The sequence below is a fragment of the Electrophorus electricus genome, chromosome 25 (genome assembly GCF_041902795.1).
Source record: "Electrophorus electricus isolate QZ-2024a chromosome 25, ASM4190279v1, whole genome shotgun sequence".
Taxonomy (NCBI): domain Eukaryota; kingdom Metazoa; phylum Chordata; class Actinopteri; order Gymnotiformes; family Gymnotidae; genus Electrophorus; species Electrophorus electricus.
Window position 1 is genome coordinate 4808486 of NC_137521.1, and position 25972 is coordinate 4834457.

A 25972-nucleotide genomic window follows, 5' to 3' on the forward strand; every position below is an offset into this window, starting at 1 on the left:
TAACTTTCAGTTCAGCTGACAGTTTTTCAGGAGCAGACAGCTTTAGCTTAAGTGCTACTGCGCATTTGTCGGGGTGACTCAGTACGGCAATTTGAGGGGGGGGGGGGGATTGGGGTGAAAATGACAGCCGGTAAGAGCACGTCTCCAGCAGACAAGTGACCATATGCACCCATGCTCCTCCAGACCTCGCACCTCCATACACAGTGTACACACCACCCACACCACCCACATGTCCCTTTCCTGCTAAAGCCCCACCGTTCTTTTAACCCTCTCCTGTCAGCCTGTTGCCATGGAAATCGATAAACAGCGAGGAAGAGGGAATGATACACTAGACAGTGTAGGGAGTAAATGGTGTAGAAGAGAAAGAGACTCTTCTTGTTCATGTGGAACATGAAACTGAGATCCCCGTGCTCTGTCAGCATTGGACCACGCTTGATTGGTGGATGGCAGAGTTGGGGGAGGGAGTGCTTAGGAGAGATAGCACCAGTGGTGTTTTGGGTGGGGGTACTGGTGGGGGTTGGGATGTTGCATTAAAGATTCAGCATACAGGGACAAGCAGTCTGCTCTGTGTCTGTCTGTGTGTGTTGGTGCGTGTGTGTGTGTGTGTGTCATATAGTCATGTGGATGGGTAGCAGAAATGAGGATGGGAATGGGAGGTTGCAGAACAGTGTGTGTGTGTGTGTGTGTGTGTGTGTGTGTGTGTGTGTGTGTGTGTGTGTGTGTGTGTGTGTGTGTTTGTGTATGTTTAGTGATTCTGGGACATGGATATGGAGGGGAGATTGTTAGGATGATAATGGGTAAGGGGATGGCACCCAGGAAGCTTAGGTGGGGGTTGGCAAGCTGTGTTAAGACTGTCCAGTATGGCTAGTACTGGTGCACACCAGGAAGCATACATAGCACATGGATGCTGATGGATTTTTGAATCCCAGGGACTTTAATTCATGCTGAATGATTTGATGTGAAGGACAGGAAAATGGAAGGATTTTTGAAATAATAGTGAGGTACAGATGCTTAATAACCTTGGCTAGATGGCTCGAGTGAGGTTCTGCAACCTTCTTGGAGCCACACTAAATTTTCTCACTCCCTTATTCATCCCTTATTATACAGTAATCCACTAGAAGGATAAGCATTTTCACAGCTGCGAGCATCCACAGTAGGTGATAGGAAGGGTTGGGACACTTGACATGTCAGGTTGTTAAACACTGCCACGCAGACCTAGACCCAAATCACAATCACTTTATGCTCATTAGCATTCTACATACAGGAAGAAAGCGTGGGCTTGATTTATGTGATACTTTCAAAATTCAAATTTATTTAAAATTCAAAATTATATATCATCCTGTATGGTGCTGTTTGTATATGTGGAGGGAAGTTATAACTGGTCCCTCCATATTGCCACATCAAATATGAAACTGTGGGGATGATATATATACATGAGTGTTACTACATTCTGCACCTCAAGTATGTTTCTCCTGAAACTAAGCGTCCTGTCCTGTCCTGTCCTGTCCTGTCCTCAGTTCTACTTTAGCTCCTCCCCTTCTTTCTCCCCTAACCACTCCTCTCTGTGTCATGCTACGGTGAGCATGTTTGGGGTTCCAGCTTCAGCACAGTTAAAAATAGCTCCGCTCCGAGTCACTTATCATTTGATGTTGAACCACTCTCGTCACTCCTTTTCTTTTCTTATATTCCCAGTTTTGGTGGGACTGGGAAGCACTTCCTCGGGAAGGCATCACTGACTCAGCATGTGGAAGACCTTGGAGAGAAAAAATATAAAGAACCCGTCACTGTTTTTCCATTTCCCCATAGTTTCTTCTGAAAGGAATAAGATGTCAATGTGATAGTTATGCTGGCCTGGAATAAAATGGGTGGGAAGGAAGCAGTGTTTGTGGTGACAGTTTTCTTTGTTCACTTTGACCTGAGCCAGTAGGCGTCTATAGTAACTGTGAAGTGGGTCTTCAGTAATGAAATTGTGGAGGGGTAGTTGTTACTATGGACAAGTGGAGGTTAAAATTTGTGTTTTTCTTTGGCAGGAAGTCCAGTGGAGGCATGATAAAATCTATATTTGAAGCACTGGTCTTTCTATTCTCTTCTTTCCTTGCACCCTCTACCTCTCCCTTTCTCTCCATCTTTCTTTCCATCCCTCTCACCTGTCCCCCTCCATCGCTATCCTATCCTCACTTTCCATCTCTCTCTCTCCCCTTTTCCATCCCTCCCCTCCATATCTCATCCTCCCCCTTCCCCTCTCCCGTGCAGGATGAGAGTTCGGTGAGCAGTGAGGATCTGGACATGGCCGAGCCAGCATGGGTCTCTGCAGAGCGCACCCCGGCCGTCCAGCCTGGCAGCAGTCCTGAGCCGCGGCCAGAGAGCAAGGCAACGCCACCCCAGCCCAGCGTCAAAGAGGAAGAAGGTCAGACAGCGTTCCGCCAGCCATTCTTTGATTGTCCCTCCCATCCCGCCCACCCATAATCCCAGCTGCAAGCTGTAAGGGGCAGTTCAGCATTGTCTTCAGGCAAACCATCAAAAGCTTTTTCAGAATTTTTTTTTTTTACTTTTGTAACTCTTATGTGTGTTTGGATACATCTGATACCATTGAATACATTTTGTAAATTTCTTTGTCTGTGCTGGTAATATTGACTTGATTTAATCACAGACCCGGCTGGCTAGTTTGCCAAAAAAACAAACAAACAAAAACACTTTAGTGGAGAGAAAGCTGGAATTTTAGAATAGTAGCAATAATAAGGTGTAGTGATAATTATGTATACATTAATATATTGTTATTCAATGGATATTACTAATAATTAATCTACTGAATTCCAAAGGACAACCATGACCCATTATAGGTGTGCAATTGCCCCAGGCCTTATGCTTCACAAATTAATTTGACTTTATAAAAATAATAAATACACGTGTTACGGAGCATATCTAGACACACTGAACTATGTTTAGCTAATACAGCATGTAAACCTAATGTGTGGGGCATATGTCCATTATCCATTAAGAGTAAGTTCACTTCAGGCTGCTGAATTTTGCGTGCAGACGCGTTAGGTGGAAAAGTCACAAGCTCAAGCAGCAGAGAACAAGACAAATTTAGAAAATGCAGGGTGGAGGAAAAAAAAGGAAAGATTCATTTAATGCTAAGGTTCTTTGGATAAATTCATTTTAAAAGCATGGAAGATGAGAAAGACAACATTGCTGAAGCCAGTTTAGCGGAAGGAGATGCTAATCAGGATGGTTGTGAGCGTGCAAGCACAGTTCCCATCCCAGAACCAAACCAGGAGCTACAGCTTTACCCAGCACCGCTGCCACTTTTTGTGTTTTTAAACAGTGGGTTTTTCTTGTTTATTACACAACATATTTAAGGCACAGAGGGATGCCACTGATTGTTCCTCTGATTGGTTCTTTATGGATGGTTGCAAGATGGTGCAGTGCGTTAGTTCATTGTTAAATCTAGAATGGCATCACGTCAGCTACGCCCCGCGAGGCTTTACTTGCCCCAGGCCCTGTCCGCCCCTTGAGATGGCACTGCCAGTATTATAGTCATTATTTTGGAGTTGCTTTCCCAGCAACCCCCTTCTCTTCATTTCTCGCTTGCAATATTGGTTTGCAATAGGGTGGAAAAACCTTTCCATAGACTTTTTTGGTCTTTTTGAGTGTATGAGGCTTTAAAAGATTTTGTGAAAGGGAAGTTAAGAGTCAGGTAATTGTCTTTTGAAGATGATTCTGAGTGAGTGATTTGAAGTCAATAACAGTCTCAGTGCTTGACTCTCAGTTGTCCATTATCCAGTGGATGGGTGCCTTTTAAATGGGTGCCAGAGTTGTTTGGCACCATTAAGAGAAGTTGAAGGCTTTTGACAGTGTCTTACTGCACCACTTAGGCTCCCTTATTGTAATGCATTCTAGGGTCTTGCTGTTTAAAGATTTTGGAACTTCTGTATCAGACGGATGCCTGGTTGAACTGAGTAGTAGTTGTGCACATGCCATGCAGATGGATAGCATTCATTCATTCATTCATTCATTCATTCATTCATTCACTGCACTTCCTTCTTTTTCATTATCGCATGGTGTGGAAGTTTCACAAGCATATCATTTGCTTTGACCTCTTCTCTGACACTACAGTACTCATACAGTGCTTTCTCTCTCTCAATTCAAGGTAGCTTTATTTATCTCTTGCTCTCTGATTTTCTCTCTCTCTATCTCGCTCTGTCTTGGCCTTTTTCTGTCCTTGGGTTAATTGGTGTGTGCGTGTGTGTGTGTGTGTGTGTGCTGGGGGAGGTGTCGAGGAGGTGGGGGTTGGGGGTCGTGGTGGTTGGGCTTCTCTAAAATGACTGATGTGGTAGCAGAAATGGTGTAGGGTCAGTGAAAGCCAGGGCTGAAGCAGTACACATCACTTTTTGTTGGCTACTCTTGAGTAATGTCGGAAGGGGTTGTGTGTGTGGAGCACACACACAAACACACAAACACACACCTCTCAGAGGGATGGGCAAGTGCATAGTACTCAGGCTGCCTTGCCATTCACAGAGAGCAGTGGAAGCTCTGAGGGGAATTATCTGAACAAAAGGGCAGTGCTAGCAGCAGGGTGAAGAGGTTAGCGCCAGGTCATCAGATTATCTCTGTCTTTCTCTGGAAGGGTCTCTTTGCTCTTGACATTCTAAGAGGGAGCCGTCTGAAAGACATGGGACGCTTGCCCACACACTACTGCTGTGGTGCAGCCTGCATGACATTACGGGTCTGTTGCTTTACCATTCAGTGGTGTTGTCTTATCCTCTGAGTCGCCGGTATTTTACTGAATGGATGGCCTAGTGTAGCAGCCTCACCCCTGATCTTCTGCTTTTTTCTGTTTTTCAACCTTTTCATGTGACCATGTACTTGACAGCTATTCATGCTATACACTCCACTAAATTCCACCGGCCGAGTGATTTCATGCTCCATCTTCACCACTAGCGATGATTCTCAAAAAAGATGGTTACTCAATGCTGTGTGTCCATTCTAACTCTACTCCATATATCTCCCCGTAATCTCCCGTGTACACACCCCTCCCACAATCCTTTCAGCGTGTGTGTGTGTGTGTGTGTGTGTGTGTGTGTGTGTGTGTGTGTGTGTGTGTGTGTGTGTGTGTGTGCGTGCGTGAGCACACTATGTTGTTTTAACCAGCAAGGCCAGTGGTGCAGATGGTGTAACGTATAAGCTGTTTAAGACTAAGGAATATTCCATTCATTAATACAGATATTTAATCTGTCTGCACTATGGTAAGATTCATAATTTATGGAAGGGTGCATTCATTCATCAGAAGAAAAGAAATTCTTCCAAGGACCTGTCTACATGGAACAATATTTCTCTCCCTCTTAATATATACCATTTAAAGGTTTTCATGACCTATCTGTTTGAAAGAATTCTTCCACAGTTCTAAACAAAATGCAGCAAAAATCTACATGGACAGAGTAGATACAGTGGACTGAACAGCTTGCAGTAAAAGTGCTGCTATGTATCATGCATCAGAGGGTGTGTGTCTTTTAGAAAAGACCAAGCTTCCTTTATCCATAAAATGAGACAGTGGTTACACACTAATGAACCATATTTCTGTGCTGGACTGGTATGTTTCATATGTTTTTGGCTTCCTTTGATTAAATTCCCTTCTATGTGGCATCAAATAAAGTATTTAAAATGTGTGTGTGTGTGTGTGTGTGTGTGTGTGTGTGTGCGTGCGTGCGTGCGCGCGAGCGCGTTAGCTATGCCCTGCAGTGCCACAGCGTTTTTAGTGTGTAGGAAAAACGGGGGCTCTGATGTTGTGCTTGGGGAGCGATTTGTCTCTGTCCAGAGGGAGTTGGTGTTGGTTTGAGGGAGTGAGTGTTGGTTTCCGGAAGCTTCCTCTCAGAAAGGGGAGGGAGAGTAGACAAAACCGCTAGCTGTGGGCTTTTTTTTGGAATGGGGCAATGAGCTGCTTTTAGTGTGAGCTCTGGTGCACTACTAAAACCACAGAGAGCTTGGAGTAAGTGTTCTATCTCACGTGTCTGCATAAATAGTTAAAGGGCAGGCAGCCGGCATTGTCTTTGTATGAACTTGTCCTTATGACTGTAATACAAGCGTGTTAGTTCTTCCTCTGCTAATGATGTGGGGACTCTCACTTCTTGTCATCCCTGTCCATATTCCATTTGCTGTAAGGCAAATTCTAAGCTTATTCTGATGAGGATGCCTGATAAAGGGGATATCTGTCGCTCTCTCACGCTTTCTCTCCCTCTTGCGCTCTCTTTCTCCCTCACTGACTTCCCTATCCTCAGTCCTCTGCATCAATTGCATGTTTGTCACACTTAAATGTTTTAGGTCATCCAATTTATATGAAGGTTTATATTATTAAAGGGGGAAAGAAATCCAAACCTACTTGGCCCTGTGTGAAAAGGTGATTGCCCCCTAAACCTAACGACTGGTTGGGCCACCCTGAATAGCAACAACCGCAATCAAGCGTTTGCGATAACTGGCAATGAGCTTTTTACAGCACTGTGGAGGAATTTTGGCCCACTCATATTTGCAGGATTGTTGTAATTCGGCCACATTGGAGGGTTTGTAAACATGCAAAAAATAATATATCAGGAAGGGGGCAAACACTTTTTCACACCACTGAATGGTGGACAGACTTGTCCCGTTTCAGATTAGTAAAGAGCTTGCACAAAGAATGGACAAACATAACCCACAAGAGGGAATAAGTTTTTACGTCATTTTTACAATGGTGGGGATTTTAGTTTTTATGATTTTACTGAATTTGATAAAGAAACATTAAAAAATGTCTTTCTTTCTTTCTTTCTTTCTTTCTTTCTTTCTTTCTTTCTTTCTTTCTTTCTTTCTTTCCTCTTAGATGATTCCTGCTCTGAAAGTGGTAGTACTGCTAATGGTCTCCCCTCCTTGACACCACCCACCAGTGCTGCCGTGGTAACAGGGGGCATTCCTGCACCAGAAGGCGTGGTTCCATATGGAGAGGTGAATGGCAGTGGAGCTACGGCACCACTGGACTTTAGCACAACCTCATCCTCTTCCTCAGAGGAAGGACAGCAGCCCATCAACCTGAGTGAAAGACTGTTGCCAGGGGTTACTCCCCCAATTGGGCCATACCCTGCAGACCCTAGCAGGAAATACACTATCAAAACAGAGTACAGCAACAAGGTATGGAACAAAATAATTTTTTCCTTAAGGCTTTAGATCATCCATGAAAACAATTTGTTCACTGGCAGAGCTCTCACAGGAACATACCTAGTAATGGATTCACTTAGGTACTGGTGGGCAGAGGTCATGAAGACATTTGAAGGTCATTAAGACCATCAATTCTGAAAGACACAGGTAGCCAGTGCACCTAGAAGGAAGGCCAGGAGGAGGAGCATTGCAACAGACCAAATGAGCTGATACAAGTTTTTCACTGTCAGCTGTTGATTGAATGATACAGCCCTTGGATATACAGTGTCTATAGAAAACCATCACACCCTATCAAAATCCTTGCCTTTGGTCACATTATACCATAGAAATGAAAATAAATTCCATCTTAAAAAGTCCAGCTTTGTTTACACAGTATAATCCTTATCATCAAAGTGAAAATGACACTTTTCAAAAACCTGCTAAATTATTATAATTTAATTACTAAAATACCTAGTTTGGATAAGTACCAGCCCCTTAGAGTAATCATTATAAACCTGACCAGACACAACTAATCACCTTCCAGATCACACAACAGGCTAATTGGCTCACATCTGACATCAGTTGTAGTGGTTTGATTACTTCAGAATAAAACCAGCTATTCTTTGAGGATTCCACTACTAGTAGTACAGGATAACACAAAAATGTACCATGGTTGGAAAGCTGCTCTTAATAGGGCTCTGTGATAAAGTTGTGGATAGGTACAAGGATACAAAAAGATTTCAGCAGCTTTAACTATCCCTCTGAGTACTATTCAGAGAATTATCAAGAAATGGAAAGTGTATGGCACCACCAACACCTTGCCAAGATTAGGCTGTCCCTCCAAACTGGATTGCCGGTCACCAGTAATTCTGACTGAACTCATATAATTCTGCAAGGAAGAATGGGCAAATATTCCTGAGTCTAGATGTGTAATGCTGAAAGAGACATATCCAAGCAGACTGACTGTAACGTAAGGAGGCTACGCAGGATGCGGGGACGAGTTATGTTAAACAAACATATACTTTTATTCACACAGAAACCAAATACGACGCAGCAATGAAGCTAGCGTAGCATCAAACACTGACAACAGACAACAGAACCATAGGGGTTTATATACATATATAAATGACAAGCAATTACAAACAGGTGTGATACATGGGGTGCGTGGCCACACGGACGAACACACACACACACACACACACACACACACAAACACACGGGGAGACACTTGGGAGGAGGGGCCGTACCGTGACAGAACCCCTCCTCAATGGCACGACTCCCAGCGTGCCTGCCTATCAGGCTACGGCCCCGAACCAAACGCAAAATGGCGAAGCCGGAGGACCAAGCCACCCGACACAGGCCAGCGCGAGCAGGACAGAGTAGGGAAGGACAGGGACCAGGACGACAACAGACACAGGAACGGACACACTGACAGGCACAGACACAAAGGGGGATAAAGCGACTGGGATGGACCCATGGAGCGAGGCCAGGATGAGCGAAGGTCCACGGAGTCCAACTCCGAGGACTGGAAATCATTATACCTTGTCCCAGTAACCACCTGGACCACACTCACCTGGACCACACTCACCTGGACCACTCTCACCTGGACCACTCTTACCTGGACCACTCTTACCTGGACCACACTCAGCTGGACCACTCTTACCTGGACCACTCTCACCTGGACCACTCTTATCTGGACCACTCTCACCTGGACCACTCTCAGCTGGACCACACTCACCTGGACCACACTCACCTGGACCACACTCACCTGGACCACTCTCAGCTGGACCACTCTCACCTGGACCACTCTCAGCTGGACCACTCTCCCCTATTGTGGGAGTCAGGAGCCCCAGAACACGGAGGGCTTCCCTGAAGAGCTGCAGGAGGGCGTTGACTTCCCTTCTTTCCTTTCCTCTTTTACCTTTCCCAGGCATCCTTCATCGGTCAGTGTTTCTGTAACGTAAGGAGGCTAAGCAGGATACGGGGACGTGTTGCGTTAAACAAACACATACGTTTATTCACACAGAAACCAAATACAACGCAGCAATGAAGGTAGCGTAGCATCAAACACCGACAACAGACAACAGAACCATACGTAAATGACAAGCAATTACAAACATGTGTGACTCATGGGGGGCGTGGCCACACAGACGAACACACACACACACACAAACACACGGGCAGACACTTGGGAGGAGGGGCCGTACCGTGACACTGATGGCTATAATTAAACCAAAAGGTGGCTCTGCAAAGTATTATGAAAGGGGACGGATCACTTTTCCTACCCTGTTATTGTTTTTCAATTTTTTTTTAATTTTTGGAACCATTTCTTTTTTCTCATTACTTGAATGTTGTAAGGCAAAATGTGTAAAAGCTAGAGAAAGATTCTTTTAATTTTGATTTCAGGCTGAAATCTTCAGGTATGAAGATTTTCTATATGCACTGTACCTCTTAGGTGATAAAATACATTTTTGTAAACATTATTTGCATGGTATTTAACACTATATTTACAGGTGCTCAGGCAGGATTGGAAACAATTTAGAACAGAGCAGAAGAGCCCCATTCAGTCTTGTGGCCAAATGTATCAAAAGGTGTGCTACTATCTAAAAGAACCAGTATAGATAGGTTCACTGCATCTTGATTCACTCTAAGAGCATTTAAAACTTTAAGAAGTGCTATTTCTGTGCTATGATGAGCTCAAAAGCCAGAATAACTCATTTAAGATTTTAGAATTAAGATAATCAAACTATTGAATGGAAATCACCCTTTTCATGAATTTGTCTTGAAATGGAATACTTTAATTTGGTCTGTTCCTGCTGAGTATAAAGGGGTCAAAATTACTTTTTTTCAGGAGAGGCATGATAGTATCTGTGGTTAAATTCCTTGTTAAGGTGACTTGACGATACCCAGAATATGCCTGAAGAGCAAGATAAATACTTCTTTGAAAAATTGGTATGTAGAAGACCCAAAGGGCAATGGTGTTGAGAAGTGAAAACATTTTATCTTTCAAGATTAATTGACAAGAATGCTAACATAGTGCTTTTCACCTCACCATGGACCAGGAGGTCTGTGGTGGTAATTATTTGCAATGCTATACCTAATGAATACTAAAAACTGTATACATTTACTTCCAAAATAAAAATCTAAATAATTAGTATTTTAATTACCTTTATCAAGTATCATCTATTAAGACGTTAGACCTTCGGTACACAGGTTCTCAGCATATGTGTAGTTTCTTCATGAAGAACACCCCAGGTTGCTGCTACCTGAAGCAGCTTGAGAGAATGTCCAGAGTGTGCAAATGTGAAATCAATACAAAGCGAGGCTACTCTGAAATATAAAATGTTTTGATCTTCACTATGATTGAAAATGTAACGCTAGAAAGAAATAAAGACATGGAGTAGGTGTGTCTGAACCTTAGGCCAGGACTGTTTAGTGATGTTTAGTGGTCAGATCAGTGAACACTTTAATGATGCCAAATAACATGGCGTGACACAGGATCACAAGACCAAAGAGAGATTTGACTGGATTTTCCATGTATGATTTAAAAATGGTATTTCTGTGTGTGTGTGTGTGTGTGTGTGTGTGTCCAGTCTCCTCAGTACAGCTCAGGAAGCTATGACTCGGTAAAAACAGAAGTGAGCATGTGTGCAGAGGACTTGAACACGCCACGCGCTCAGGTCATGGATGACGACGACGATGATCACGATGATCACGATGACAGCGACAAGATTAACGATGCAGAGGGTCTGGACCCTGAGAGACTCAAAGCTTTCAACGTAAGATTCACCGCAGATGTTTTTCTGCCACATTGAACAGTCTGTTTACTTCTATGTGATTATCCTGCTCATGACATCATACCTCTGAGTGCTCCTCACAGCCCTTCTTCCTCCATTGTCTTCTTAAAATTTCTGACATTGTCACATTCTTTCCTCTATACTTCTCAGCGTTTCCGCTCATCATCCTCCTCATATCATTTTTCTTTAACAACATTGGCTGATCTCTCAGATATTCATGGTGGTGTTTAGCTGGTTAGGGTTAAGAAGCAGCACCACACGCCCCATCTTTATTCACTTTTTTTTTTGCCCCCCCCACATTGCCTCGCCTTCCTCCATTTTCTCGTCTCGCCCTCTCCCACTCTGCCTGTTCTCTCGTTCCCTCGTTTACTCTCATTTGCTCAAATTTACTGTCATTAACTCCGCTCCTGCTCTCAGATGTTTGTGCGGCTGTTTGTGGATGAGAATCTGGACCGGATGGTGCCCATCTCTAAGCAGCCGAAAGAGAAGATCCAGGCCATCATTGAGTCGTGTGGCCGGCAGTTCCCTGAGTTTCAGGAGCGCGCTCGCAAACGCATCCGCACCTACCTCAAGTCCTGCAGACGGATGAAGAAGGGAGGCTTTGAGGTGCAGAGTCTGCAGACTCTCAGATCCAAATACATGCACATTACATGTCTAAAAAGGGCTTTGATCAATCCTTTCGAAGAGATATGAGGTCCATGCTTTAGGTTCCCTGTCTTATCTGAGCTGCCTAAGTGCTGGAGAGCTCTTCAGTGACCGTAGTCTGATATGAGAACACAGAGTGCTTATGTCCTGGATAGGGTTGGATGGATACACAGCCCTGATGTAACAACTAAGCTGTATTAAGTCATAGTCTTGTTTCGTAGTCTACAGAGAAGAATATAGATATGCAGTAAAAGACTGTGGACTTTCACACTGCTCAGTTCGATTCAAAAATATCTGCTCAGTGGAGCAAATTTCTGTAGTAGACCCTGCTATTATAAGTGAAGCTATATAAATTATTAATATTCTTAACAGTTCTTGCCAGCTGAAATATGTGTTGTATATGCTTTCTGGAGCTTTTTCTTGCTTGCTTTTTTACAAGTTGTGTTTTCGAGGATTGAGAAAAGATGTATTTACATTTAGCTGATGCTTTTATCCAAAGCAACTTACAATTATGACTGAATACAACTTGAGCAATTGAGGGTTAAGGGTCTTGCTCAGGGGCCCAACAGTGGCAACTTGGCAGTGGCGAAGCTTGAACCAGCAACCTTCCAATTACAAGTCAAGTCAAGTACCTTAACCACTGAGCTACCACTGCCCACATTTGTGTTGTATTTGTGTTGTTTCAGACTAAATGATTCAAGAAATCACTGTTTTTAAGTTCTCATAGAGAGGCTTGAATATCCCTGGTGTGCTGACACTCTGGTCATATGTCCATCTTCCTGTGGTCAGACACGGCCCACACCCCCCCACCTCACCTCCGCAATGGCTGAAAACATCCTGGCAGCTGCCTGTGAGAGCGAGACACGCAATGCTGCCAAGAGGATGCGCCTCGATATCTACCAGACCCATGTGAGTGTGTGTGTGTGTGTGTGTGTGTGTGTGAGTGTGTGTGTGAGTGTGTGAGTGTGTGTGTGTGTGTGTGTGTGTGAGTGTGAGTGTGTGTGTGTGTGAGTGTGAGTGTGAGTGTGTGTGTGTGTGTGTGAGTGTGTGTGTGTGAGTGTGTGTGTGAGTGTGTGTGTGTGTGTGTGAGTGTGTGTGTGTGAGTGTGTGTGTGTGTGTGTGTGTGTGTGTGTGAGTGAGTGTGTGTGTGTGAGTGTGAGTGTGTGAGTGTGTGTGTGAGTGTGTGTGTGAGTGTGTGTGTGAGTGTGTGTGTGTGTGTGTGTGTGTGTGTGTGAGTGTGTGAGTGTGTGTGTGGGGGGGGGGGGGTCTGTGTGTATATTTATGGAGAGCGCAAAAAAGGTGAACAAGGGAAATTTCTCATAAAATGCATCTGAAAATGCATTGTCAAGTCCAACTTCAAAAACAGAAACCTGGGCAAAACTAAACCTGACATTAAAAGTTGCTCTCCTCTGCAATTCACATCCACTTCCCAGCTACTGTCAGAGCCTACAGATTCAGCTCTAAGAGAACAAAGTGGGTTAAGAGAGTTACCAATTTTTAATAATAAGGCACATAATAAGGCACTTACAAAAATAAGACATAATACTTGAATTCAAAAGTAATATGTCTTTGAACTGTTGCTGAAGAATAGAGAAAGAATGAGTCACATTTGCCCATGCTTTGAGATTTAATCTGGATCAGCGGTAATACATGATAATTGATGGTAGTTGTTGAATTATTTGATTGGTTTTCAGAAATACAAGACTTTCGCATGGGTATCACATAGTGCACTTTGTAAATTCTCTCTTTTTTGCCGTGCACTATCTACCGCCCTCTGTAGGACGAGCCGATTACTGCAGATAAGCCCAATTCCAGGGACCCAGCTACCCTGGCCCACTCAGGCTTCTCACTGGCTGCCTCAACCTACTCCCAGGACCAGCTCTACACCAATGGTGGGCTCAATTACAGTTTCCGTGGTTACGGGACCCTAGGCAACAGTTTGCAGAACAGCGGGACGACTCAAAGCAACGGTAAGTGACCGCTTGTGGCAAGTTAGTTTTACCTGAACCTTTCTCCCTCTGCTTCCTCCAGTCCCCCTGTCTTCCTCATGCACTCCATATTTCTCTCTATCGCTTAGGACCCACCGATCTCAGCATGAAGTCGCTGGGCTCCAGTTCGTCATCGTCATCCAGTTCAAACAGCCACGGGCAGGGTGGAGGGGGCGGGGGCGCATCAGCCCAGCTCAGTCCGCCCGAGGTGAGCGCCGTGCGGCAGCTCATCGCCGGGTACCGTGAGTCCGCCGCCTTCCTGCTCCGCTCAGCAGACGAGCTGGAGAACCTTATCCTGCAGCAGAACTGAGAACTACCCCTGGACACGGTTCAGTCCCAACACACACGTGTAAACATATGTACCCCCTAAAACACACGCACAAACATGCACAGCCAGTGGGCAGCCAGGCACACACATCAGAGCGTATGCACACGTTAGCAGAAAACATATATGTAGCTACTTGGCCACAAGCAGAAGATGCACACACACACACACACACACACCCCTTTCTATAGAGCTACCTATGACATTCTTCATGACAGCCTTATCTTAATTCTAGTGTCTTTACCAAATTCCCTTAGCCCATGATTAGATTTGCAGCAGGGCTCAACTCCCTGTATGAGGCTGTGATGACTTTGCTGAAGAAGGTCTCGTAAGGCAGTGTAGTTGCATGACAAAGAAAAGCTTGACTCTGGCAATGATGTCACAACACAGCACTGTACAGAGCACAATCTGTGACACATGAGGCCATCAAATGGCTGACCACAAAGAAACATAGCAGCACTTGTGGAGATTTACATTAATCGACATAATCATTACCTAATGTCCTTCTCCAGTGTTGGGAGTATTCCCAGAACAGATGCACGATGTCATTTCCTGTCTAACACAATTGGACCATCGCCACCCAAAGGTCACGTGGCACCTTCACTTTTCCAGGCCATAGGGTTCATATGGGGCGGGATCATTTGCACCCAGGAATCAGCAGCGATCACGCAGGTGGTTGTTACAGGGAAAGTGAAAACACACAATCTGTTCAGGATCGAGAGCTCTGCCAGTGCATTACACTTTATGCATCCTAAGTGGATCATCGTGAAAATGTACTGGAAATTAGAAGGGTCCTTGTGAGGTCACTTGTACAGGTAGATTAGCCTACTAAGAAACACCGATGCTGTTCTGCTCAGATGCCTGCTTTCTTATGGCCAGCGTTGGCATCTGTTCTCAGTCAGTTGTGCGGTGGCTGTAGCCGGGGCCAGACAGCTCGAGATCAAGCACAAAACCACACACCTTACTGGCTTACTGGCTGCATGCCCAGGTACAAATGGAGCCTACTCCACACCTCCAAGTGCACTGTTTGTATATTCAAGGGCTTAGTTCAGTTTCTGTCATTTGATGATCTTATCCAGTGGGGTGGCAAACGCTCACTTATCAAAGCTATTATGCCACAGAGATGCGCATGTTGTATAAGCTACATGCAGTCATGCTGAGTATAGGCTGGAGACCAGAGATACCACCCATGAGGAAGAGGTGATGAACAGAAAGATATTTGATGTTTGATCAATGTTACTGAGGTTGGGAATAAGGTGCAATGTAGATGATAATCTTAATAGTGCGTTGTCTGAAAGCATATCATGGACTTTCTGAGACATGTCCATTATTTACATACATTTATCTCTTTTTCAATTATACACAAGCATAAAAACAACATTTTCACTTTAAAGAATTGATGACTGATGTGGACTGCTTTAGAAAAAAATTCTATCGAATGGGCATGTCAGACTGTTGGACATTATGCAAATGAAGCTGTGCTGAGTGGAAATTAAAAACCCCACTCTAAACCCTTCCTACACACCCCAAACGCCTTGGAAACCTCTAACCCTCAGCACAGTAATGCATTCTGGGAAACACACTCACAGAAGGAACAGATTGGCGACAACAGTCTTGCTGTGAGTTGCTTTTCAAATGAACTGGCATATCCATACCTGGAGAAAAAAAAGACAAAGAACTGCATTTCCCATGCTGCATTGCAAACAAATTTTGTTAAGTTGTGAATGCTGCTCTTGTTTTCTAACCTCATGACTGAGTCACTTTCATACTGCACGGGGACCAATCAGAATTGTAAGTGGGACTTATTTATGTACATATGCATACAAGTTTAAGAGAAGGGACCTAATTATCAGTAGGAGGCCAAAGCTTAAAAAACACCCTCCAACTGGTTATGTCATAATGTATGTGATGTCTTAATAGTAGTTTGTGATTGGCTGGACACCTCAGTGATTGGCAGAGCAAGGAGGAAATGCTTAATTATCGGAGTAAACCTTATGTCTCCTATTCTTCTCATGGAAGTTAGATTTACATAGTACACATAGCTACTCTACATTGCAGACTATGGTTCAAAGCCCCCTCTGTTATCTCCCCCAATGTTTGAATTACAAATATAATGTCAACAGATTCCTCAGATAGAATCATACTGTATAAAAACGCAAAAGACAATCTAGGAGTTCATTTAAACTGTGTAATGCTATGGTAGCACTTGCTCCTTGTCTCAAGCCTTTATCAGGGCAGTGTATTTTGCAACCTTTCAATTGTTGTAGCCATAACCAGAAAATTCTTCAGCCCAGAGATACACTGTTCCTACTGGGGACTCAGTTAAGGGAAGCCATTTATTTTCCACTAACTATACTCACTTATCATTTTTGTTCTATTATCTTGGTATATTTTAATCATTTTTAACTTTATTTTTAATATATGTATTTTTCTTTAATGTGCATGTCCGCTAGGTTTATAAAGTTATTTTTCTATGACACTGACAGGAGCCTTGTGTGCCAGTATTCCATACTGAGAGCTCAGCATCGAAAGGAACCCACAGACTAAGCAGAAAAATCCATGCTCAACAAATTCTGAACAAAAAATCAACTCTGTGTGACTGGAAATTTAAATTTTACTGTAGCAAATACCCCGATAAAAATGTCACACGACATGAAAAATCATGTGTTCTTTTTGTCTGCATGTCATCTTTTAAATTAGCCTGAAACATGGTAGCATTTTATGTTTTGTCTGCTAAATTTAAATAATATGGTCATATGTTATATTTCAAAGTGGACTCTGGAATTATCAAAAAATATACCAGAACACACTCAAGCCAAACCTTAAGAGAATATTTTAGTTATTTCATGAACATTTAGAGCAGATTAAAGAAAAGTCCTTAGTCCATAAAAACATTGCTTGCTTTATTAAGACTATTCACATAGCAAATGGCCTTGTAGTCTGTAAACTGATGGTGGCTCAGAGGACCGGCTGACTTCCAGTCCATAAGGAAGGATTGTGAGGTGAGTTGGCAATCAGGGCTTTATTAGATATTGCCAGAATTTCTTTGGAATCACCATGAATTTTCAATCAGTATGATTTGGCATGTCAGCATTAGTGTATGCCTGGTGTATACTTTCCTCCTTTCCTTTTTTTATCAAGGTTTCCTGTGAAATGATGCTGTAATGACGTTCATAATCCATGTTTGAGAACAAGCCCTGAGAGCTCCATGATCATTTTGCAAGTAAAAAATAATTATAAATAAAAATACACAAGGCACATATTCATATATACAAACACCGACACATTCACACACGTGGAAATAGAAAAAGAATGAAAATCTGGAGGGGAGAAAGGAGATGCTACAACTTATTTTTTTATAAGTGCAGCTGAGGTCTGCAATCAAAATGTGGTAACAACCATTGCCTGTGTTCTTTTAATTTTGTGGTGCTTTGTAATATTATTGTTATTGTTATTAATATAATTATTGTATTTTATTGGTTTCTACTCCTGTACCTACCGGAAACTGTAGGCCGAAGCCTGGTTTCTCTTTGTATACCAATGTGAAGCTTTGTATTATTTCTTTCTGGTTTTTTGACTCAGTGGAAGTGTGTGATGTTTACATGTACAGAGGATCAGATTCTTTTTGTTGTTTTGTTTGTTGAAGCCCCGCCCCTCCAATCAGCCCCTTAGCCTTTGTCTATGACTTCAGTTGTTCAATTGTTTCTTTGATCTAGTGCATGCAGGGGCAATGTTAGAAGGTTACAGAGACTTGGTTAAACCACTGTTAAGGTCCTTGCACACTTTACACTCAGAAAGCATAAATTAATATTTTTGACTGTCATTTCTCTATGGTGGTTAGTATCACAAGGCACGTTTATAAATGAGTCTTCTCATTGTGCCTTCCTTGGCAACTATTTCTGCACAGACATCTTTTTTTCTTCTTTTTTTTTTTTGTTGTTTTAACACATTCTTGTTCAGCGTCCATGTCATAAAAAGGATTCACTATTTCTGCATTCTAGTGCAACTGCAAGCCAAGCTTGTTTTCAGTTGCAGGTTGGCTTTACCTCTCCTCTCTCTTAAAACTGTTCAGTTTTTTTGCACTCAAGAGGTGTGTTACGTCCTCAGCACAAGCCCGGCGTGAATCAGGGTTGGTATCCATGTGCAAGGGCCTTGAGAGGTGTCACTGCAGTCACCGACGGAGGGGGAAGGTGGGGGATGAGAAAAAAAACAGCAGGAGAGAGACAGAGAGCTTCTTATCCATTCAAAGTGCAAAATTAAACATTAATTATGTTCCCCAAAAGGTAGCAAAGACCTTAATTGTTAATGCTCTTTAAGTGATTTTATATTTTATGCCTTGGAAGGTGGATATGTGTGTATGTGTGTGTGTGTGTGTGTGTGTGTGTGTGTGTGTGTGTGTGTGTGTGTGTGTGTGTGTGTGTGTGTGTGTGTGTGTGTGTGTGTGCGTGTGCGTGTGTGTGTCTGCCTTCCAAGGCAAAGGGGAGTGCTCTTCCTACCGGGCCAACCAAATACAGAAATCCAATGTGATTATTGTCTGCAATTACTGTAACGATAGAATTTGCACTTTGACCTTCTAGGGAAGCTTCTCTGTGATTTTAAAAGCCATTCCCCTCGTGCTGTTTGTCTATATGGGGAACATACGAACCTCAGGAACTGTTGACTCTCTGAGTTTGTTTGTTTTTTTGTTTTTGTTTGTTTTTTAATCCAGGCCAATACGTCCTGACTGACCAGTCCTTGCGCGCTCTCTGCTCACATGTCATTTATATTGGATTTGCTATATATCCTTTTTTTATATTTATTATTGTGATTTAAAAGTGAACATTCTTTTCAGTACACGTGGCTGAATATTTGAATTCTTTAGAGAAGTGTTGATAAATATAAATATATATATATGAATATATGTGAATGACTAAAAGATGGGAAATATGGCAGGTAATTCCATTTCTGTTTGTTTCATGCAAAAAAAAGAGAAAAAAAAAAACAAGAAAAAAATTAAAAGGAAAAAAATTAAAAGAAAAAAAAGGCTCAGGCGGGAGGGTTTCCTGCCTCGTACATATCACTTTGATGAGACTCATTATCGTCTGAAAAGGACTCTTTTTACATTTTCAGTGTGGTGTCAACGCTACGGTCTGAAAAACTGTCTGCTGCAGTTGCTAGGCTCCCTCTTCCAGAGGTGTGTGTCACTGAGTTGCTGAATAAAACAGTGAACTGATCAATCATGCTGTGGCCCTGCCTGTCCTTTAAGCACTCTCGTCACACCAGTGTTTTTAACTTGTGGGGAGTACTAATTATTACTGAGGTTCCAAAGGGCATGCACTAATGTGCACATCTCATGAGCACAGAGCATTTAAACTGTTAAACTCTGTAGGTCAGGTAGGTTTCGTGATATTAAAACAAGCATGAAAAACATAATTGTTAACTAGCAGTTAATGTGTGCTGGTTGGAAATTAAAGTGGTTCATAAAGGTTACATACATAACAACTTATTTTAGAAGCACAGAAACATCAAATTGTTATTTACTTTGAGCTATGGAGAGTATTGCACACCAATTTTATTGTCAAACCGGAACTTCATTTAAAACTATACATTCCTATATTATGCCTACTGTTTAGTATTTAGGAAAATTGGTACATCACAATCTCTCTAACTTTAACTTTCTTGTCAATACCATACACTAATTCTCATGTTCAGCGCCAGGAGAAAGTGATAACATGCAAAAACATCGCTACACAGTTGTTCTGTCGCTCAACTGTTACACTGCTGCAGGGTGCATTTGCGTTTATAAAAGCATTAAGGCCCGTGAAGGCCGCTGGAGGTAATTTCACTGCGTATATGTGTAACTATGCATCTGACGTAAAAACAGTTTAAACTACTTTAAATGCTGAACAAAATATGCTTTATATGAGGTTTAATAGTGGAACATTCCTTACACTGGTAGTTAGCAATTATACCTGTTTTTGTTTGTTCCAATAAAGCCTATGCGCTATATATATATATATATATATATATATATATATATATATGCGTGTGTGTGTGTGTGTGTGTGTGTGTGTGTGTGTGTGTGTGTGTGTGCCAGAGTCGAAAATGTGAATATTGAATATAAAACTGCCAAGGTTACATACAGGTTACAGTTGCCACCGTGTCAACAAGCCAAACTAGTGTGTCTTCCTCCTGTATGTTCCATTTGACTTTGGCTGCAGACTTCTGACTGGCCTCAAAGTGTAACAGCTAGGCAATGTAACGGATGTGTAGCGATGTTTCTGTATTTCACCATTTTTTCCTACAGCCTAAAAACCGGACTGTCAGGGTGGCAACCGTGTTATACATGCTCCTTATACTAGTTTTCACCTTCCTCTTCCATGTCCCCTGAGTTTCGACGGAATAGCATCTCAGGGAAGAGCTTATATGTAGCGCTACCCCTGCTATCTTTTCCACCAAATCTTCCATCACATATCTGCCCAAGTGAAATCTCCTTCGGGTGACGTTCTTGTCCCGACTTCCATAGTGTTTTCGCCAAATTGTTTACGCGCCCGAAGGACGACGGCGAGGACAGCGGTCCAGTGAATAGTTCCGCCAGAGCAAAGGTCACTGACAGACAGATCTATAAGGTCTATAATGGTCTTTCATGGCAGGCACAGAAGATGAACTTTTTGAAGTTGGAGACTCGTTTAAACTTCTCCAGGAATCGGGAGAATGGTGGCAAGTGGCTAAACTAAACCACAGGTTTCTGGAGAAACAGAAACCACAGGTGAAGTGCCTTACAACTACCCTCCGAGGGAAGAGACCGTTGATGTACGACAGTGAGTATCTTCATTTTCTCGGCAGTTTTCTAATTTTCAACTCAGTTATTCCGAAATGGCAAAATAATTCTTAAGTATGTAACTTAAATCATTTTATGGTCTCCTATGAACATGTAGTCTAAGGTGCGCACGTTTTTACAAATGAAAGGAGAATACTCTTTGCAGTATGGAATGATTTTGTTTTTATGGGTTTTTTTTCTTTTTTGAAACACTGAATCGCTTTGAGTCAGAGAATTTACTTTTGGCCTCTGCTAACACGGTCGGTGCTTTCCTGTTACGATGCAGCGAAAAGGATATGTGCTCTCTGGTGAGTGATCAGTTAGTCTGGTTTTTGTTGAGAGTCTCCGAATATGATGTACTTATTAATAATACACTGAGAACACTTTTTAAAATAATAAAATCAATAATAGAATGTTATAAAGAATACTAATAACTTAATGTTAATCTCCCCTCAATCTCAATACCCCCCCCCCCCCCCCCCTTAAATTCATATATATGAGAAGAAAGTGAAGCACGAGGATTACGAGATGTTTTATTTGGAACCAAGCCACATCTTCTCTGAGCTGCAGGAGCAACCAGCATCTGCCTGGCCTGGATTTCATCTGCCTCACAGAGGCCTGTGCACGGGTGAGAGTGTGTACATGAAACAAAGAGCCAAAAAGGAAAGCATTCATAGAATAGTTTCAACATTTATATATTATTATGATAAATGCTAATCACTGACAATATCTTCTTGTTGTCAGTTCACTGAACATTTTCATGAAGACAATGAATGAACATTATCTGTTAGGCCTTTGAACCTTATACTGACTAAAATGTGTGCATACCTTAAATTCTGAATGTACCCTAAAATGTGCATTCTTCATAATGCATCTTACTGTAGGTGCTGAACCCTAAAACATCCATCTTTTAAATGTAAAACATCTTGGATGCCTCAATTTAATCCCTGGTCAAAAACTGAAATTATTCCTTAACAACTCTATTTGGATCTAAAATTCCCATAATTTGAGGTCTTTTTGGAGTATCCTGTGCTCAACACATCATATAACTCAGGGGTGGCTTGTTACGCTATAATAGCTCTCCATCCTGTTCTCGTGTGTTTTTGCTGTGGTGAAAAGCCCAAGCCACAAGACCTTTCTCACATCACCATGGACGATTGGGAGCTTCCCAAGGGGGAGTTCGTCCTGGAGGAGCAGCTGGGCAGCGGATTCGTCGCTGACGTCTACCGCGGCACCTGGAAAGGCACATGGTCAACGTAGCCATCCAGATCTTGGTTTATTAGTGTGGTTTCATCGAAACAGTCAAGGACAAGGAACTGTAGCGTGTGGGATATTTCTCCAAAGCATTTTTGACACAGCTGCCACTCAAGCTTGTGAGGAATGCTGCATTTCCAGGTTTAATCGTTCTAATCATTTTGAATTTAATATGAATTTAATTTTAAATTCTTCAAGACAGATTAGATAACACAAGATATCCTGTTCCTTTACCCCCTCTTCTTCATAACTCATTGTTGACTTAATAGTTCAACAAAGAATGTAGGACACTGAGAAAACACTCTGTCTTTACATCATATTAACTTCCAATCTTTCAGTAAATGAATACCAAGGGAACACATTTCATCTTTGACAGCTGATTGACAGCTTCTTAAAAACCTTTTATATGCTTTACTGCTCAGATGGCACAAGACACCAATTACGGATGGAGCCACACTGTCTGTTCCCTGACATCTGTCATGTTGATGCCTGTCTCTGTTGATGTTGACACATGTCTCCTGTTCATCTTCAGACTCTATGGACCACAGAGAGTTCCAGAAGGAGACTCAGGTGCTGAAAAGGCTGAGAGCGCCCCCTACGACATCATCACAGAGAGCGCCCCCTACGACATCATCACAGAGAGCGCCACCCTACGACATCATCGCAGAGAGCGCCACCCTACAACATTATCGCAGAGAGCGCCCCCTACGACATCATCACAGAGAGCGCCACCCTACGACATCATCGCAGAGAGCGCCACCCTACGACATCATCACAGAGATCGCCACCCTTCGACATCATCACTGAGAGCACCCCCTACTACATCATCACAGAGAGCGCCCCCTACTACATCATCACAGAGAGCGCCCCCTACTACATCATCACAGAGAGCGCCCCCTACTACATCATCACCGAGCTCACGGAGAAGGGCAACCTGCTCAGCTTCCTGCGAGGTCTCCAGCCACCCTTCATGCTTCATGCTATCAGCCACTTCCATCTTCAACTGATTCTGCCTCTCCTAACTGGTCCAAGGCACTGAAGCACTAAGCACTTTACTGTTAAATAATGCAATTTCGATGGTCATACAGGAGAGACAAATAACCTAATGTTTTTGTCTGTATTACCACTGTCCTTTTGAAACAAATCTAAAAAACATTGAGGAGTCACAGAAATCCCTTCTACTGCACATTTTTGGGTTTCCCTAAAACACAGTTCAGCTGCTGAATCTAATCTGTAGTACAGAGGCAGTTGAAGACTAGAAAACACAACACTGGTCACTACAAGCCTTCTGCCATTTTATGAGGTATGGAACATTTCACTTGATCAGGGAACAAAACTGCATAGGACGTTTTGTGTTCATTACAAGAGCACTGGGTAATGTAGCTTCAGAAGGTTTAGCATTAATGGTGTTTTTGCTCAAGTGCTATATTTGACATTTTAAAATAGATTGAGAAAGCAGAGGGGGATGTTAACTCATTCTACTGCGGAGTGGAAGAGCTCCTGAGAGCACTTAAAGAGGGTAGGCAAGCTGTGGAACTTTGTTTGTAACCTAGCAATATATGTGGACATGTTAACTATTTCATTCAACTAACTAGAAACAAACCCTAACCCTAACCCTAACCCTAACCCTAAACCCTAACCCTAACCCTAACCCTAACCCTAAACCCTAACCCTAACCCTAACCCTAACCCTAACCCTAACCCTAACCCTAAACCCTAACCCTAACCCTAACCCTAACCCTAAACCCTAAACCCTAAACCCTAACCCTAACCCTAAACCCTAACCCTAAACCCTAACCCTAACCCTAACCCTACTTAAAGAGGGTAGGCAAGCTGTGGAACTTTGTTTGTAACCTAGCAATATATGTGGACATGTTAACTATTTCATTCAACTAACTAGAAACAAACCCTAACCCTAAACCCTAACCCTAACCCTAACCCTAAACCCTAACCCTAACCCTAACCCTAACCCTAACCCTAAACCCTAACCCTAACCCTAACCCTAAACCCTAACCCTAAACCCTAACCCTAACCCTAACCCTACTTAAAGAGGGTAGGCAAGCTGTGGAACTTTGTTTGTAACCTAGCAATATATGTGGACATGCTAACTATTTCATTCAACTAACTAGCAACAAACCCTAACCCTAACCCTAACCCTAACCCTAACCCTAGCAATATATGTGGACATGTTAACTATTTCATTCAACTAACTAGAAACAAACCCTAACCCTAACCCTAACCCTAAACCCTAACCCTAAACCCTAACCCTAACCCTAACCCTAAACCCTAACCCTAACCCTAACCCTAAACCCTAACCCTACTTAAAGAGGGTAGGCAAGCTGTGGAACTTTGTTTGTAACCTAGCAATATATGTGGACATGTTAACTATTTCATTCAACTAACTAGCAACAAACCCTAACCCTAACCCTAACCCTAACCCTAACCCTAACCTAGCAATATATGTGGACATGTTAACTATTTCATTCAACTAACTAGCAACAAACCCTAACCCTAACCCTAACCCTAACCCTAACCCTAACCTAGCAATATATGTGGACATGTTAACTATTTCATTCAACTAACTAGAAACAAACCCTAACCCTAAACCCTAACCCTAAACCCTAACCCTAACCCTAAACCCTAACCCTAAACCCTAACCCTAACCCTAACCCTAACCCTAACCCTAACCCTAACCCTAAACCCTAACCCTAACCCTAACCCTAAACCCTAACCCTAACCCTACTTAAAGAGGGTAGGCAAGCTGTGGAACTTTGTTTGTAACCTAGCAATATATGTGGACATGTTAACTATTTCATTCAACTAACTAGCAACAAACCCTAACCCTAACCCTAACCCTAACCTAGCAATATATGTGGACATGTTAACTATTTCATTCAACTAACTAGAAACAAATTTAAATGATTTGCCATACTCATTTATTTGAATCACATTTTCCAGCCCCAGGTTAGGTGATCGAGGTTCAGCAATTAATAATTCATTATAATAATTCTTTAATATTAACTGGATAGCACAGGCAGAAAGACCCTGGTCTTGTCTATATTTTCTCATTCATTTTAAAACCAAGGTCCATAATTATAGATGATCATAGTTGACTGCTGTAAATCATACTGTACTGTGCCTTAGGTCAGGAGGGTATGGACCTGCAGACCCTGACATACATGGCAAACCAGGTGGCTGAAGGGATGACGTATCTGGACGAGCAAAACAGCTTCCACAGAGACCTGGCAGCCCAGAACGTTCTGATGGGGGAAGACAACAATTGCAAAGTGGCTAATTTTGGTCTGGCATGGATAATCAAGGTCAGGCTTGTATCTGTCCCAGAAGGCAACTGTTGTTACAGAGCAGAGGAGTGTCTACTAAAGTGGCATGGTTGGATTGTGTGTTGTTTTTTAGGAACGAGTTTACCTGTCTGAAGATAAAAATATCCCATATAAGTGGAGTCCTCCTGAGGCCATTAGCCATGGACGATTCTCCAGAAAATCTGACGTCTGGTCTTTTGGCCTCCTCCTCTATGAAATCTTCCCTTATGGTGGATGCCCTTATCCAGGTATCTACTGCATTTGCCTTTATCCATTTAACTGATCATTTTATCTGGTAGCAACTTGTAAAAAGAATTGTTCATAGTGAGAGCATTTCAAGATAGTTTCACCCTTTATGATAGAGTTATTTTAGATAATCTTAGATGATCTAGATTAACCCTAACCCTTTTGGTAGGCTGCTCCAACCATGAGGTCTATCAGTTGATCTTAGATGGGTACAGAATGCCCGTCCCCTCCAAATGCCCATCCTACATGAAATCATGTTGAAGTGTTGGATGGAGGATGCAGAAGAAAGACCAAGCTTCAGGGATCTCACTGTTTATGGAGAATGCCGGTTGGCTACTGGACTTCCACATACTGCGATACGTTTTTCAGATCCAACAGAGGGCAGCAGTGAGTTAGGACACAATGAAGAGGCTTGATGTTATTTATTAAAAGGTTTGCTTC

At 42.6% G+C, this 25972-nt stretch overlaps 2 protein-coding genes across 2 annotated transcripts in view; both read left to right on the top strand.

Moving 5' to 3' along the window:
- nol4la (nucleolar protein 4-like a) overlaps window positions 1–19130 on the top strand; it is a 44374-nt gene extending 25244 nt beyond the window's left edge. The window contains exons 5-11 of the mRNA XM_035522221.2: window positions 2254–2407; window positions 6848–7152; window positions 10752–10937; window positions 11373–11561; window positions 12390–12509; window positions 13381–13570; window positions 13678–19130. Of these exons, the coding sequence (XP_035378114.2) occupies window positions 2254–2407; window positions 6848–7152; window positions 10752–10937; window positions 11373–11561; window positions 12390–12509; window positions 13381–13570; window positions 13678–13898 (1365 nt within the window). The 3' untranslated portion in view covers window positions 13899–19130. The remainder of the gene's footprint in view (window positions 1–2253; window positions 2408–6847; window positions 7153–10751; window positions 10938–11372; window positions 11562–12389; window positions 12510–13380; window positions 13571–13677) is intronic.
- Window positions 19131–20535: 1405 nt separating this feature from the next.
- ptk6a (PTK6 protein tyrosine kinase 6a) lies at window positions 20536–25947 on the top strand (the record flags this gene model as incomplete). Its single annotated transcript, XM_081707999.1, is given in 11 exon segments — window positions 20536–20626; window positions 20629–20713; window positions 20915–21020; window positions 21832–21957; window positions 21960–21999; window positions 22499–22554; window positions 22829–22919; window positions 25110–25285; window positions 25380–25533; window positions 25701–25772; window positions 25775–25947. Coding segments are annotated over 11 exon segments (1170 nt in total), but the record flags the coding sequence as incomplete, so codon positions are not given.
- Between the last annotated feature and the right edge of the window lie 25 nt (window positions 25948–25972).